The sequence below is a fragment of the Aspergillus glaucus genome (genome assembly GCF_001890805.1).
Source record: "Aspergillus glaucus CBS 516.65 unplaced genomic scaffold ASPGLscaffold_4, whole genome shotgun sequence".
NCBI classification, from domain to species: Eukaryota; Fungi; Ascomycota; class Eurotiomycetes; order Eurotiales; family Aspergillaceae; genus Aspergillus; species Aspergillus glaucus.
Genome location: NW_019170456.1, coordinates 720,373 through 737,052, shown reverse-complemented (window position 1 = coordinate 737,052; position 16,680 = coordinate 720,373). Strand labels below are relative to the sequence as shown.

Here is a 16,680-nt window from a genome sequence, read left to right as displayed (position 1 = left end):
TGAGAACATCTCCGGCTCGGTTTTAAAACGGTTCGCCTATACCACTCGAGCTGCCAAAGATGAGCAGCCTTCAGAAATTCCTTCCAAGACGCGAGCGACATAGCAGATATAGCAAGCATCTTAAGGAGGAGGTACGGCAACCAATTGTCTTCACTTGGGATATGGCTGATTTTTCTTTCTGAATAGACATCGAATATCCTCACCCGGCCTCTATTTCGCGGTTTCTTCTCGTCACAATCCGCTTCGGAAAATGGCGACAACCAGAATCAGAAGAAGGTAAGAGAAGCTTCATAGCTGCCATGATCCGCAGTGACTCATAGACCTGCGGGAACAGATAAAGCAACTCGAACGTCGCATCGCACAACTTGGAATCACTGATTTGAAGGAAGAACATATCGGTTATGCGCTGCAATCAGCTCATGCGCAATGGGATGTTGACAAGGCGTTTGATTTGCTTCTTCTACTGGAGGACTCTATCGAAGGGATAATCAGAGGATATACGCCCAGTACAAAACTTCTTGGAGCAGAAAACCGACAGGGTGTTACCTGCTACCTAGATGCGCTACTCTTCGCAATGTTCGCCCGTCTCGACTGTTTCGAACCCATTCTGCACAAATCCTTTGAAGATGAACCCCGCCGGAAACTCGCAGTTTTGCTAAGATTTTGGGTTAATATGCTACGTTCTGGAAAGCTGATAACTAAAGATATGGTGCGTTTCATATAATCCTGGTGATGCAAGCGGGGTTACTGACTCGACCATCAACAGACAAAATATCTGCAAGATGCGCTTGCCGAGTGCGGTTGGAGGGATGCCTCTACTCTTCGACAACAGGATGCGTCCGAAGCATTTACATTCATCACGGAGAAACTAGAGCTACCGCTGCTTACCTTGAAGATGGACATCTATCACACCGGAAAGGAAGATGCCAGTGGCGATCACAAGTTCATCAACGAGAGGCTATTAGAGGTTGCGATACCCGAGCCAGCGGACGGGAAGACAGTCACATTGGAGGACTGCTTGGAGTCCTACTTCAACAATAAGATTGAGGTGAAAAGACATCTAGAGCGACGGAACACGACAAGGTCAGTAGATTCAATGTCAAAAGGCTTCACGACACACGTTGAAGCTATTGAAGTTGACTCTACTGGGTCGTCACCAGTCCGGGGGTCTTCTCCCTGGCTCGAAGATGTGACTCCTCTAACGTCAGTGACGGAGTCTATCGATGAGTCCGCCACAACTTCGTCTACTTTGGATCGACGGGATAGCATCGTACAGGAGCGTTTCGTTCCTGATTCAAGCGAAGAAGGAAAAAGCGACGAGGGGAAGAGTGATTGCGGCAGTGGTCGCAATCATACTCGGAAAGGTTCTTACAGGAAAGAGGTCATGATGCCAGCCTGGCAGTTCTTCAGTTTGATACGTGCGTCTCTGCTGAGATCTTATGCTTTGGGGCATGTGCTGACTCATTTGCAGCGTGGTACACGGATAATACACCGAAGACCGACGCTCAGGTAGCGGAACATATCTCTGTGAAAAGACCTATCCTCGGAATGTGCTTGAAGCGTTATTCAATGCTTCCTAATGGGCGAGCGGTTAGACGCAGCACATTCGTTGATATACCAACTGAGATCGGCTTACCCCATTTCATTCAAGATGACAATATGGATGACGATGCTCCCATATACGGCAACTTCAAGTTGGCTTTACAGTCTCTAGTCTGTCATCGTGGGAACTCTGTCGACTCGGGTCATTATATAGCAATCGTCAGAGGGACCAGTGCAGGCGCTGCCCCGGCCGTTTCCAATGGTAATGGTACTGAGCAGACAGTTTCGGATGATTCACGATATTGGATGCGCTTTGATGACTTGGCTGCGGAGCGGGTGACTCTAGTCGATATCGAACAGGCCTTGAAAAACGAGTCGCCGTATCTGCTGTTCTACCAGATCCTCCCTATTGATGAAGATGCCGCGAAGGCCAACCTACAACATAAGGCTTCCTCCGAGTCGTCAGATGATACCCTGGAATCCGATGCCGCTGGTATCGCTCAAAGACTGAACGGCTTATCTATGGGGTCCTCCAACGCTGAGGAGTGCACGACTGGACGGCCCAGTTTCGAGATCACCGCCCCGATAGTCACGGAGACTGAGGTGGTTGACCAAAACGGAGCGCCACAGGGCTCCATCTTCTCCAACACCGACCCTTCAACTCAATCTGGGGGTCTCCATGTACACACCACCTCTTCTACGTCACCAAAAATTGCCCCGAAAGACAAAGACGAAGATGGAACGAGTTCGAATCCCTTTTCATTCTCTAGACGCGGTTCTAGGGTGAAAAGTAACCCTGGCAGCCGCGCCGGCAGCCAAAACAGCGAGAACCGAATTAGTGCGACTTTCTCACGGTTCACCGGACGACTAAGCCGGGACAAGCTCAACAGTGATGACCAGTCTACAGAAGGCGATGGTGACGACTACGCGGTAGAAAATGAGCTGGTTGGTTCGAACGACGAGAAATCCGGCCCATCCAGCAATGAAAGCAAAGAAAAAGATAAAGATAAGGATAAGAACGCCCGGGGGCGGACCAAGGATCGTGATAGATGGAGAGGAAAGGCCAAGGATAAAACAAAAGAGAAGACAGGAAGACGGATAGAGAGGGAATGTGTTATTATGTGATGACGAGGGTAATCAGTGCCCTTGTCCCATTGGTACGACTGTACTTGCGGCATTGGAGGTCGGATTGATATGATACCCATGAATTACGCCTAGGGCATATGAACAGTTTCGGGTTATTGGCGTTTCTTTCTACACTGCATAGAGTATTGACATAGATAGATGGGCGTGTTGCTAATATAAGCATATATCAGCATTACGATCAATTAGGATGTACTGTGTAGTATGGCAGTTCGTTCAAGGATCTCATTATGGAAGCTATCTTTTCCTCCTCACTTTCTTACCACTGCATCATTATCCATGATTCATCAGCAAACACAGTTCCGCAAAACAATTAGAACATGACTCGGTCAATTCAGCTCAAGTCTTCCAGTTTCCTGCGCAACTGGTAATCCCGCTTTCTAGCCTCGTAACTGTTATCGGCATATTCCAACTTCTTAAGCTCGTCTATGATGGCCTGTTTCTCCTTCTGCCGCGCTTGATTTACCTCTGAATTCTTCGTCTCATACATCCACCAGCCTGATACGGGCTGAATTGAATCCAAACCAGGTTTGTCAACAGGGCCAGCGGGAACTCGTTTGCCATCAGGTCCATATTCAGAGTCATGCGCTCAATCCATAGGCTGTCCACTGGATGTAACCTGGATACCTACCATACCGGCAACTATCTTGGTCTCATGTACACCATTATCGTTGATAGTTACGGGAACTGAGGTAAACGCGCTTGGGATATCGTCCGTTTCCACGCGGTGAGACAGAACCTTGTCAAGCCCAAATTCTTCAGGTTCTTCAGACGTGTCAATGTTTTCACGCTACAGCGAGTCACCCATTTCGCTCCAGAAGCAGAAAGCAGTGATCCAGCCGCAGAGGTATTGGGGACCGCTCCCACCCGTCTAATGGGTATATTTGCGCCAGAAGTCGACAATCTTAGGGTCGTCTGGGCGATCGAAGGTGGCCACGAAGCGTTCCAATACCGGGCGGAGAAGACGGGCAAAAGTCGTGGGTTCCTTCCCTAGTTAAGGAATCTTGTCGAGTTTTGGCCACCAGCTGCTCCCAATCCTCGCGGTTGCCGAGTAATGTGATCGATGGAGTCCCGCAGCAGACAGAAATTTTGCACGAGAAGTACTTCTGCAAGGAGCCCATTATGAGGATGGATGCGGCGACTTTGTCCGAGTCCGTGGTGGTACTGAACAAAGGCATAATCCACGTCCGGAGCTCAGGATCGACGACATTCTGCTCAATCATGTCCGTCATGTGAACCGCCAATTTACCAAAGTCCACAGTATGGATGTTCCCGCCCTCCTTTACCTCCAGCTCCTTCTGTCCTTCATGTGCGACAAACAGGAATCGTAGTTCCTCGGCATGCGCGTTGATGAAAGACGACAATTATGACAAAATCGAGAACCAGACGTCTTCTGACCGCAGCGTGAGGTGGTAATGGGAGCTATATGCGTGGAAAATAGCTCAAACGAAGCCGTGCGTAGAAGGGCTGATGTGATTTTCTTGCAGCGCCTGTTTATTGAAGGAGCTCTAGATGATACCTGTGTTCCGTCGATGCTCTTTGGCTCGAGAAACTTGTCGGCGGCGGTGGATTTGGAAACTGTGCATTTTCGAGCGGCGTAGTTCGCCGTGGTCAGCGTAACCGGCATTTTGATGATGAGATGACAAGGTGGTGATTTGAGAGATGAGGATAGTAAGGAGAGGTTTGGGAAACAGTTGAAGAGAATGGGAGATGGTTGGATAGAAGGAAGGAAGGGAAGAAGAAAGGACTTTATATGTATGCAGAATAGGTAGTCACGATCAGCGACACTCTTTTTGGCTCCGTTATGACTTAGGAGCCTTGTACAGACATGTCATACAATAATGTAGCCCTAAGTAATATTTGTTGCCTAAGGTGTCTATAACTAACTAGTTAGTTAGTTATCTATGCATGCCTTATTTACAAGGCATAACTGTTCTCCGCCTCACTTGCTCGATCTCCGACAGCGCTCTACTTGTACGGCCCCTCAACTCGTGCTGGCCACCCTCTCTGTTTCTTCTAGACATGATATCCACATAACCCCTTGAACTATTGGCGCATAATGGCGCTGGACGCACCCAGCGGGTATGTTGCTCCCAGCAACCTCGCTGAAACCGCCGATTCGCTCCCCATGTTCGATGTCCAACGTGTGCAGCTCCAGTTTCCAATTGCTGCCGACTTCGTCGCTGCGCAGGTTGCCAACAATGTCTTGATTTTGGCTTTGTCCACGGGGAGGATTCTCCGGATTGATCTGGATACGCCGGAAGATATTGACGGTGGGTTGGAATATGGCCGTCAAGCTGCTGCTTCGTTTACTGATAATGGGTTTCGATAGATATCGATCTTCCTAAGAAGTCGTCGGAAATAGGACTTATTCGTCGCATGTTCCTTGACCCGTCTGCGTCGCATTTGATCGTTACCACCACCCTGGGCGAGAACTACTATCTTCATACGCAATCGAGACAACCCAAGCCACTTACACGGTTAAAAGGCGTTTCGATCGAGAGCATCGCTTGGAATCCTTCAATACCGACCGCATCGACAAGGGAAATACTGCTAGGTACTACCGATGGAAACGTCTACGAGGTCTACATTGAGCCGTCGACCGAGTTCTACCGCCGCGAGGAGAAATACGTCACCCCCGTTTACAGAGTACCCGAGGCGTCAGCAGTAACAGGGGTATGGGCAGATAATGTACCGTCGAAGCCTGACCAGAAACGAGTTCTGGTTGCAACGCATGGCAAACTGATGCACTTCTTGGGACGAGCAGGGCGACAAGGACGAGAAGGCGGGGGGTCCATATATGCGGACTTCTTCCAGCGGGAAGCACCTGTTGTTCATGAAATTCAGAAGCCGTCGAGCTCTGTACCGTCTGTTTTGGCTGTTTCGCCTGGTGGGTCTGATGGTCACCATGCAGACGGTCCTTCTGATAAGGAATTTGCCTGGCTCAGCTCGCAGGGTGTGTATCATGGCCAGCTTCCGTATGCACAGGAGAAAGCGCACCAGCTATTTGAAGAGTCGCGGATGCTCCCGCGAACCAAGTTTCCAGCTTCCGAGTCTGCTCGAGGTGGCAGAAAATTAATCCAAGATCCTATTACTGCTATGACGCTGACGCAATGGCACATCTTGACCCTCGTCGAAGGAAAGATCGTCGCTGTCAACCTGATGAATGAAGAGATTGTCTATGAACAACCAGTACTGGAACCAGGGCAGAGTGCCCTGGGGTTGTTGACAGACTCGATGCAGAACACTTTCTGGCTATTCACTGGCCAGGATATTTACGAGATTGCTGTGGATGACGAGGATAGAGATGTTTGGAAGGTCTTCTTACAGAGACAGATGTTTGATGAAGCACTCAAATATGCCCGTGGAAGCGCCCAAAAGGATACCGTCGCAACTGCATCCGGTGACTATCTGGCCAGCAAGGGCCGTTACTCGGAGGCAGCCAAAGTATGGGGCAAGAGTAGCAAGGGGTTTGAAGAGGTATGCCTGACGTTGATCAACCGCGGAGAGCATGATGCACTGCGGAAATACCTGCTTTCTCAATTGTCGACGTATAAGCGATCGTCGTCGATGCAGAGGATCATGGTCACCAGCTGGCTGGTAGAGGTGTTTATGTCCAAGTTGAATTCTTTGGATGATAACGTCGCCACCAGAGCCGAGCTGGCCGAGGGTGCCAGCGCGGAAGAAGTCCGTGAGCAATTGAACAGTGTGCGAACCGAGTTCCAAGATTTCGTGAACAAGTACAAAGCGGATATGGACCAGAAGACGGTCTACGACATTATCAGCAGCCACGGCCGAGAAGAAGAGCTGCTCTTCTTTGCAGCGGCTGTTAATGACCACAACTACGTTCTTTCGTATTGGATCCAACGAGAGAAATGGACCGATGCGCTTAACGTGCTGCAAAGGCAGAGCGATCCCGATGTGTTCTACAAATACAGCAGTGTTCTCATGACGCATACGGCGACGGGGCTGGTGGATATCCTGATGCGACAGACAAATCTGGACCCAGAGAAATTGATACCAGCGTTGCTAAACTACAACAAAACCGTCAACGCGCCGCTCAGCCAAAACCAAGCAGTCCGGTACCTCAACTTCATCATCGTCAACCACCCCAAGCCCTCAGCAGCGGTGCACAATACCTTGATTTCAATCCACGCATCAAGCACCTCGTCTTCAGAGGCCGGCCTCCTTACATACCTCCAGTCCCAACCCTCGACACCACCCCCCTACGACGCAGACTTTGCCCTCCGTCTCTGCATCCAAAACCAGCGCGTCCAATCATGCATCCACATCTACAGCGCAATGGGCCAATACCCACAAGCCGTCGAACTCGCCCTAAAAAACAACGACATCGACCTCGCCGCCATAGTCGCCGACAGACCCGAAGGCAACAACAAACTCCGCAAGCGCCTGTGGCTGCTCGTCGCAGAGAAGAAAATCCGGCAACCGGGAACTAGTATCAAAGACGCGATCGAGTTCCTGCGTCGCTGCGAACTCCTCCGCATTGAAGACCTCATTCCCTTCTTCCCCGATTTCGTAGTCATCGATGACTTCAAAGATGAAATTTGCACCGCATTGGAAGACTATTCCCGCCACATCGACGCCCTCCGCCAGGAAATGGACAACTCCGCGCACACAGCGCGGCAAATCCGCTCCGAAATTGCCGCCCTAGACACCCGCTACGCGATCGTCGAGCCCGGTGAAAAATGCTGGATTTGTTCCTTGCCCGTGCTTAGTCGGCAGTTCTTTGTGTTCCCGTGCCAGCATGCATTTCATAGTGACTGTCTTGGTAAAGAGGTCCTTGAGGGAGCGGGCGGGAAGAAGAAGTATATTCGCGATTTGCAGGCGCAGTTGGGGAAGGTTTCTGGGACCAAGAGGGAGGAGATTGTTAGGGAGTTGGATGGGATTGTTGCGGAGGCTTGGTAGGTTCCTTTCTTTTTACGGTTGAGAACGAGACTAACCGTTACACTGCAGTATCCTATGTGGTGATCATGCTATCAAGCAGATCGATAAGCCGTTTATTGTTGAGTCAGAGGCGGATGACTGGGCTCTGTAGTGGATTATGGTATGATACGAGTCTGGTATGAGATGATGTGATGTGATGCGATGCTATAGTTATCGTTGTTTGCAGTTATTACATGATTATTGACATTATTGATACCATCTGAATATAACCGTCATGTTATCATTACACATCCCTGTACATCTACTTTTATCATGAAACGGCTACAGAAGCCTTAACAACTCCAAATCCTGCGCAACGGCCGGACTAAACGGCGCGCAGTCCTCGAGGAACCGCCACATCTCGCTATTCCATCGTTCCCAGCCGTCGGGTAATGTATCCCGTATTTTGGGCGACGAGGAATGCGAGATACAATAGAATAGTAGGATTTGTCCGAAGAATCTATACCATCGTTAGCTTTCTAACCTCAAAGGGGAAGAAAAAAAAAAAAAAAAAAGTATAAGTGAAAGGGGACGTACTGCGAACAGAACGCAAACTTAATCGGAATACAACTCTTCATCTCCCTGAAAATCCCACCCATGACAGGCCAATCCATGGCATACTGCAGCCCCGTGCGCACCTGCTCGAGGTCATGCTCTGTCAGAGACGCAGGGATACGGAGAGCTTTGTAGAGGTATGGTCTGCCGATGTGGAATTTGGCGATTTTGTAGCGCCCGCGGAGCATGGCATCTGTTACGACTATTGCGGGGGAGGGGGGTGGGTCTGTTAGGGTGTCTCGTGGTGTTGATGTTGACGTTGATTGTTGTGCTGGAGATGTTGGTGCTGGGGCTGGGGTGGAGAGGGCTTCATTGGAGAATTTTAAAGCCGGAGGGAGGTTGATGCGCCATTGTTCGAGTTGGTGGAGGAGTTCTGCGTTGACAGCGGGGAGGGGGAAGGTTCCCGAGTCGGCTGGGATTGGTTAGATCTACATGTGGCGTTTTTTTGGGGATGGTAAAGAGGGGACATACAATAAAAGTATAATGAGTGCCGGATGCGGGTCAGGATAATGCGATGCGCAACCTGGGCGAGGAAATGGTATTGAAAGAACGCATCGTCAATCTCCCCCGCCGAACTGAACAAACTCGCCGATACAAACCCCGCCGTCTCGAACGGGATGAATTTCGGGATTGGCACGAACTCTTCGAGTCGTGCAAGACCACTTGGGGGGAGGTGTAGCTCTTGGACGAGGATGGTCTCGTTCATGAGACAGTTCCAGTAAACGCGGGATTTCATGTCACCTTCCCATTCGTCGAAGTTGACGTCGTGGCTAAAGGCTATTAGTTATGAGTTTATGCATTGGGTCAGACGATCGCTTACTTGGTGAGCATGGAGAGACAGCATGTCGCAGCGCGATGGATCATGGCCCATGCGTCCATTGGACGGAGGATTTGGCTGTAGTACACTCTGCTGGGGTCAGCACGTGTCCTTGTAAGGTTTTGTAAAAAGATTGGTAGGTAACGTACGAAGATAACAGATAAAATTGACAACTCTGGATATCGTTGTCACACATCAAAAAGCCAATCCGTCGACGTGCTTCGTTAAAGAACCGTAGGCCAGGTGGCTCTTCATCAATTACGTCCATCCAATCTGGGAGTTCAAATCCACCACTTCGTGTACCTGGCAAGGGATAATCTCCTTCTTGATGGGCTTGAACGGCCAGACACCCCAGGGCCAGAACGTTGAGAACCAGACAGCTCTCCATGGTGTATCCAAAACTGTTTTCGATGGCTGCACCAAGAGTAAACGCAAAGAAGAAATTCCTGTCCATGATTGGGGTAAACGGGTTAAACGTGGCGAAGAACGCATCTGCAAGACCCTTGACCATTGCCAACGGAAGAGTCTCCAACCAGCCATCGGCAGCCTGTGGAGGAAATGGACAGATGTACATGGGTAATGACGGTCGTTTCATTTCCAGATCAATCACGTAATTCTTCCCTAAATGTTCATGAGCTTCGAGGAGTCCTTCGGGCAAGATCTCTCGAGTCCCGGGCCAGAGAATCACGCCATGTTGACTGAAGGAGATAGACACATGCCCATTCGAATCTTTTGTCGGATGCTCGTCGAACTCAAAGTCATCCGGTGGACCCATGTCCGGCGTGAGACCCTGGGAGAAGGGCTGCTTGTTGCCGCTGCTACTGCTACTATGGCTGTGGCCATGAGCTGCTGAATTGGTTTCTTTAGTACCCTGGAGAGCCTGGACTTGACCACGAAGCACCGGCTGCATGTCATTACAGACGGTGGACGGGAGATGCTCGATCTTAGTCTCGAGTCGATGCAGAGTGCTCATGATCAAGCTGAGGGATTGATCCCGTCTGGACGGGTTAGCAAATCTCCAATGAATCAGTGACAAAGGACATACTTGGAAGACTTGCGCTCATTGTAGACGCAGTCCAAGCCCAGAGACTTGCATAGTCCGCATTTCGGACGGGACTCGTCGCATCTTGTTTTTTTGAGGCGGCAATTCTCGCATGCCTGATTTGTTAGCACCGAGCATAGTGATGTGACAGGAGACTTACTACGGAGGCGATGAAGTTCCTAGGCCTCTTGGACGGCCCTGGCGAATGGTCCTCCTGGGGCGAGAGAAGATCATGGATGGGCAGCGGCAAGCCATTGTGATGCTGATAAGCGTTATCGGCGTGCTGCGCTGGACGCGAGCTCTCCTCATAGGGACGCTTGCTCATTGTGCATGGTTGCTTTTAGAATGATGAATTATGAATGGACTATTGTTTGATCATTGCGACTAGTGTAGTATGAATTTGGTGATTGAGAAGTTGAGGCCGATAAAAGGTATTCCGCCATGACTCAGCGGGCGGCCAATTAGAGGCGGCCATAGTCTTTGAGACTATATACAGACTATGTTTGGATTGGAGTTATAGAGTGATATATAATTGCATTTAGATTGATCGAACTGAGCTGATTTGATGGTAAAGAAAAGTCTATGGGTTGTGATGTGTAGTGGTTGCTGCTAGTGTACTCATTCCGAAGTAGGGGAAAGAACAACAGTGAACTATTATCACGCAGGATCAATAGTCCAGTCTGCACTTGAAGAATATCTTAAGTATTGCATCTGAATGCAGAAGCAGCGTACCGAGTACCCCGTATGTATGTAGATATCCGAGATTGGCATGCCAAATGCCGGTGGACGTCAGCCGTCATTGTCAGCTGTACTTGACTAGTGAATAGCCATTGTATGCTGCGTTGTAGTACAAGGCAGATATTGAAGTGCGGTATGCAGTAAATAAAAGGGTATATCTCTAACCCTGACTGAAATAGAGTGCAGATAAATTGAGTGGATCACGATAGACGCCACCAATTCATCAACATGCCTGTTAGAGGATTGACAAGACAATAATGGTAAATGAGCATGTGTCAGATGCCGATTCTTTTCATCAGATAAACAACTGCATTCAACAGCGAAACGCCGTACCCGGGGTATTGGCATGTTGAATATCCGGATCGTCATAGAGAATGATAAAATGGCCGGGATTGCGTGTTATCCTGAAACGCACGTATTCAGTTGACAGCCTGGAGAGTCTCATTCGTCCTTGGTCCGTGTACCCCATTGCAATACTCCATGGAACCGCTGGGTATGGGGATTGGCATCACCTCAGCGTCTCGCCGGCAAAGTCTGGACTCGATGGACAGTACGGAGATCATACAGGGGTTGAATTCGTCAAATAACCGAGCGACTGGGATTATTCTTCACAACCCCTGTACCTGTAAGAGTATATACCTCTTAGATGGCTGGTGTTTGACTGTCAAACGCCATGAGGTCAGAAGGAATGTGGCATGACAGCCAGAATGATGTTGCTGTGCATTGATTATCAGTGTACTTTGTACTCCGGGTATCGCTACATACTGCTATCCGAGCACTGCACTGTACTGTGTACTATGAGTCCTACCAACCACCATTGCAGATGCATGTATGTACTCTGTATGCAGTATCAATGCGGAGAAGTTTGCTGCGCGATTTTCGTCTTCGGTCTCGTCAGTCGTGCCTCAGAATAATAATGTGTTGTCAATCATTAAATCAGTACAGCGTAGTATATGCAATATGGCCTCAGAAGAACGTCTCCTGACAACACAGTGACTGAATCCGGGGAACGGAGAGTTTCATATCCGGATTGGGAATGATGAAGGTTAACTAGAAATTGCGACGAAGATCGTGCGGGGTGATAACTGTATGTACAGTTTTCTGTAGTATGATAGGGAACAGGGAATGATCCGAGAGTGTGTTGTCTGATGCACTGTTCACCGCTTTAGTGTTATGGTATCACGGGATCAATAGACTCTTGTACAGAGTATCTCTTCTGTACAGAGTATATACAGCACCCTCCATAATGCACTCCAATGCACTCCGACTGATAGGGAATCTCCACCGCTGCTGGCGTCATGCAGCCCGAGAATAGTGTGCCTGTTGTGGCCAACCTGATTGGTCAGCAGCCCTCCGCCACCCGAATGGCGAGGCGATCAATTTGGAGAAGTATCGGTACCTGTCCTCGATGCAGCTTGAGTGCAGATAGATAATGAGCAGTGCATTCTGAGTGTACTACTACAGTACTTGCAGAGTACTACTTGGACTCAATAACACAGTACCTGTCAATACTACCAAAAAATACCAAAACCAAAAAGAAACACGTAAGACTTAATGTCTATCTGGCACCTTCTAGCACATCCTATTCTGGGCACCTCGTGGCGTGTTCTGAACCGTGTGACTCTTCATTGACAAGTGTTAAGAATCAATCAATAATTCAGGGGGGTGGATCTCTCCGGAAACGGCTAGACCGTATGTATGTATGTATGTACTGTATGTATCGTCACCGTTATCATCTATCTAATATAATTGGCTAACCACCCTCCCTCGGCCCCATTCCATCCCGGCTATACCTGTTCTGGACTAGTCTAGGCGTTCTTGATTCTCGCTGGTTCGCCCAACGCCCGCCGTCTTCCCCCGGTTTCCCTGGGCCTGGTGGTCCCCATGACAGTACAGTACAATCTTTACATACACGCGGCCCTGTTCCTGGTCTATTTATTTCTCCTCAATACCATACATTACAATACCATTAAGCATATCATCATATCATTGCGCTATCTGCCTTGTCTTGCCTGACTGACTGACTACTGACTCCTGTCGATTCCCATCTCTTTTTTCCCTTCTTTTCTCTCTCTCTTATCTTCATATTCCTGTTTTCCTCCGGTCTCATCTCTTTATATCCTTCCCTTCTCTTTCTTCTCTTTCTCCTTTCTCTTTCCTCTTTATTCCTATTCTTCCCATTGCTCCTTCCGCCTCCCTGTTCCGCCTCGGTTCTAATCGCCTCCCTCCTACTTCCTCCTCACTTCGCGCATCCTCCTCTCTCCCTCCCTCCGTCCCTCCCTCCCACCAACGCTTCGATCTCCTATAATTCGCCAGAGTCAGTGTGCTACTCAGTGACAGAACCCGATTTCCTGCATCTGTTCATCAACAACGACAACCGTGCACGCTTTCGTTCTTCGGCTCTCCGTTCTCCGCCTCTCCCGAGTCCTGGCATTCCGACTACCCCCGTGACTCATTCTCGTCGAACAACTGTCCTTATATCTTCCAAGATTTACTCATAAGGCTGCAATTACTCAATCAATCGAGTGTTTCGATTTGGTTCTGGGATTTCCAACCCGGTCATACGTCGTTATCAGGTGCCGTTCTGGTCCGGACTTCAACTTTGACAACCCCGGGTGTCTACTCTCTGTACACGCTCCGGTCTTGTCTAGTGTCCACGTACCTGTGTATACCCTGCTGCATCCTTCCGTTCGACAGCCGTTCGCCCTCTTGTCGTTCAATCCGCAGATCTCTATGACCTTATAGTCCTCGGCTACAGTCCCTCTTCCATCTCGGTCCCTCGACTCTTTTTGAGTCACATCGACGACTCTTCGGTCCTTCGACCAGGTGTTACGAAGGTCTTCTTTTCTTCTACTTTTGCCTTTTTCTGTTTATATTCCGCATTAAAGTTACGACATCACGCAGCGTTTTCTCATCTCGACTTCTTTTATCTTCTCTACTTTCAACTTGTGCATCTTCGCTTCTCAACAACAACAACAACAACAACAACTCCATTCAGACATCGAGTCAATCCTTTCGTTGATATTTCCTTGATCGTTTCAATCTCTTTGGCCGCTTTGCCAATTCAATTCTCCAAAAAAAGAAAAAGAAACCAGCGATCATACATATGAACTTATAACCGTCACTACAGCCTCTCTTTCACTTTGTCTACTTGCATCCTTCACCCATCCGGGTATCGTCGAATCTCAGTCTCCAGACACCTTCGTCCGTTTCTTTTGTCTCACTTCCTGATATTTATATGAACGACTGATTCAACGGTCCGAAGTTCGTTGTTATCCACTTGATATCATTATTCTTCTCTTCTCTTGGTTTTCTCGGTGTTTCTCTATCAAGGTCTTTGGGAAATTGCAGACCTGACTCTTCTCTTCTAATCATATCATCAGCCTGGTTGCTTGTTTTGACTACTTTGATTTTGTCATTTATTTTCTCTTCTTCGGCCTTTTTTTACTTCTCCTGAGCGTTTACAAATTCCTTTGCTTTTTCATTTTACATCAGGGCCTGCATCATCTCAACAAACCCCGCCCCCTACATACGCATCTTTTCTCCCTATTTTACCGGACAGATTCGTCACCTTTCTCTTCGGGTTACATTTCTCTCTGTGTGTGATCATCATCATCATCATCATCATCGACCATGGCATCCATGAAGAACAAGTTCGTCGCCGGGCAGATCTTGGATGGTCGCTTCCGGACCGTGGCGCCATTGAACCATGGCTCCTTTGGCATGGTATTTGTTGCAAACGACAACCAAACCGGTCAGGAAGTTGCCATCAAGTGCATTGCCAAGGCGTCCTCCACGGATACTATGGGCCCCTTGTCTGTCGATGGTCGCTTCGAAGAGCTGGAGTGCCATCGCCGCCTCCCACATCATCCCAACCTGGTTAACCTCATTCACTCCTTCGAGACTGACTCACATGTTTACTTGGTCTTGGAGTACTGCGCCAACGGTGATCTGTACGAGGCTATCCGGCTCAACCGGGGTCCCTTGGAGACCGAGCATGTGCGTGACTTTATGCTGCAGTTGGTCAGTGCCATCGAGTTCTTTCATGCCAACGGCATGTACCATCGCGATATCAAGCCAGAGAACATTTTCTTGACGCAGGACGGTTCAATGAAACTTGGTGATCTGGGCTTGGCTACTCGCAATTCCTGGTGTCATGAGGCGTGCGTTGGCAGTGACCGTTACATGGCTCCCGAACAGTACGACCCGGGGACCACTGGGTACTCTCCCGCTAAAGCCGATCTTTGGGCAGTGGGCATTTGCTTGCTCAATGTTCTGTTTGCACGCAACCCCTTCGCCATGCCCGCTGAGCTCGATGTCTTGTTCTCCGACTACGTTCGGGACCGACAGTCGCTTTTCGACATCTTCCCCAACATGTCTCAAGATACCTTTGAGATCCTGAGACATGCCTTGGCGCTCGACCCTGAAAAGCGTTCGCTGTCTGCCATCCGTGAAAGCATCTTGCGTTCCCTCTCTTTCGGCACGGACGATGAGCCTCTTGACGAATTCTGCACCGACGACCGCGAGGTGGTGCCCGCCAGCGCCAACCGCGAGCCGCTCCGGACGCCTTCCATCCAGAGCCCGCACGTCAACCAGGGAGATTCATTCCCTTGGGCCAAGGCGTTGCATGCGAGCCCCCTTCAACCCGTCAGACAGCTGTCTGCCATTCCCGACAACGACAGCTATTCCGAAGATCTCTTCCCTGCTTCCGAGACGGCTGGCACCTCTTGGTATTCGCTTCATCAGGGAACTCCCTCAGTGGAGTCCGTTCTGGATTCCACCTTGGGAGAATCGTACAAGTCGGCTACTCTTCACAAACCGACCACCACTCAACACTACCCACCACCTTCCGACCCAGTCCCGATCACTGGCTCATTGCCCAGCCATGCAAACAAGCGACTTCCAACGCTCTCCATGGTGTTTGGGCGCAACAAGAACGACCAAATCTCGAAGAGCTGGTGCGATCTGTGGGATGAGGAAGAAGAGGAGGAATCGGAGAACGAGGATTGGATGGTTTTCCAGCAACAACAGGAGCACAATCCACGAAACTGGAGCCATGAGAGCCGTGACGTGGACAGTGGCGTGGACATCCAAACCGATTTGCAGGAATCTGCTTCCTCCATGACTCTTCATCCTTCCCAAGACGACAACAAGGGCGCCGTCGCTCCCTTGGGAGACTCCAAGTCTGGTGTGGTGACCGTGGAGCCGGTCGACATCCACCGCGAGCCTACTCCTTTGAAGGAGACCACGACGTCTCCCCCCAAGAAGTCACTTCTTGACAAATGGGCAGCGCTAGGCGACAAACGTCGGGACGCCAAGGCTCGGGAGGAATCGTTCGGCCAGAAGAGATCGACAAACAACTGCACCAGTTGGAGAAGAGATTGGGGTCTTGGCTCCTCCGGGTTTGACTACAAAGCGTGGGCACGGAAAGCAACCCCCACCTTCCACGAACGTCGTCCATTCTTACAAAAGGACTGGCGCCGTGAGGCTCCGGACACCTCCAAGCCGCGACCGCCCAGCGGATACGACGGCAGTGTCGATGAAGATCTCGACCTGGTTGGTGGCTGGCACGAGCTCCACCTATAACCACCCCCCCTCCTACCTCTCCTCTTGGTCGCTGTCTACCACGTGTTTCAAGTCAACCCTATAATGTTGTTCCATTCCAATCGGTTTACCTAAGGAGCGAAACTTAAAACAGAAGAAGATACGCCAGTTTTTAATTTTGAAGAAAAGGGAAAAAGCAAGTTCAGTTTATATACAGTTTTTCTTTTCCGGTTTGGGTGCAACGGTCCCAACTTTGTGTGCTATCTATCGGTCGATTCATGGATTGTCTCTGCGCGACGCTCCTGATATTCTGTTTTAATCTTCCCGCTTTTTTTTTTTTTTTTTTTTTTTTTTT

At 49.6% G+C, this 16,680-nt stretch overlaps 5 protein-coding genes across 5 annotated transcripts; 3 read left to right on the top strand and 2 right to left on the bottom strand.

The window, feature by feature from the left end:
- Nucleotides 1-59: 59 nt before the first annotated feature.
- ASPGLDRAFT_120374 (ubiquitin C-terminal hydrolase family protein) lies at nucleotides 60-2,667 on the top strand (the record flags this gene model as incomplete). Its single annotated transcript, XM_022540131.1, has 5 exons — nucleotides 60-131; nucleotides 187-276; nucleotides 335-709; nucleotides 767-1,418; nucleotides 1,472-2,667. The coding sequence occupies 5 exons, from the start codon at nucleotides 60-62 to the stop codon at nucleotides 2,665-2,667; spliced, it is 2,385 nt and encodes a 794-aa protein (XP_022403860.1).
- A 923-nt stretch (nucleotides 2,668-3,590) lies between these two features.
- On the bottom strand, nucleotides 3,591-4,445 carry ASPGLDRAFT_55651 (uncharacterized protein; the record flags this gene model as incomplete). Its single annotated transcript, XM_022548151.1, has 2 exons — nucleotides 4,205-4,445; nucleotides 3,591-3,983 (listed from the first exon to the last, which is right to left on the bottom strand). The coding sequence occupies exons 1-2, from the start codon at nucleotides 4,310-4,312 to the stop codon at nucleotides 3,591-3,593; spliced, it is 501 nt and encodes a 166-aa protein (XP_022403859.1). The 5' UTR covers nucleotides 4,313-4,445.
- Nucleotides 4,446-4,744: 299 nt separating this feature from the next.
- Nucleotides 4,745-7,741, top strand: ASPGLDRAFT_64427 (vacuolar protein sorting protein DigA; the record flags this gene model as incomplete). Its single annotated transcript, XM_022548774.1, has 3 exons — nucleotides 4,745-4,958; nucleotides 5,018-7,607; nucleotides 7,660-7,741. The coding sequence occupies 3 exons, from the start codon at nucleotides 4,745-4,747 to the stop codon at nucleotides 7,739-7,741; spliced, it is 2,886 nt and encodes a 961-aa protein (XP_022403858.1).
- A 170-nt stretch (nucleotides 7,742-7,911) lies between these two features.
- ASPGLDRAFT_120417 (putative C6 finger domain protein) lies at nucleotides 7,912-10,368 on the bottom strand (the record flags this gene model as incomplete). Its single annotated transcript, XM_022540135.1, has 7 exons — nucleotides 7,912-8,089; nucleotides 8,167-8,596; nucleotides 8,656-8,954; nucleotides 9,005-9,091; nucleotides 9,151-9,999; nucleotides 10,047-10,159; nucleotides 10,204-10,368. 7 exons carry the CDS (start codon nucleotides 10,366-10,368, stop codon nucleotides 7,912-7,914), a joined length of 2,121 nt encoding a protein of 706 aa, XP_022403857.1.
- A 3,710-nt stretch (nucleotides 10,369-14,078) lies between these two features.
- Nucleotides 14,079-16,678, top strand: ASPGLDRAFT_43666 (putative serine/threonine protein kinase). Its single transcript, XM_022545860.1, has one exon. It carries the CDS (start codon nucleotides 14,415-14,417, stop codon nucleotides 16,365-16,367), a length of 1,953 nt encoding a protein of 650 aa, XP_022403856.1. The 5' UTR covers nucleotides 14,079-14,414; the 3' UTR covers nucleotides 16,368-16,678.
- Nucleotides 16,679-16,680: the final 2 nt, after the last annotated feature.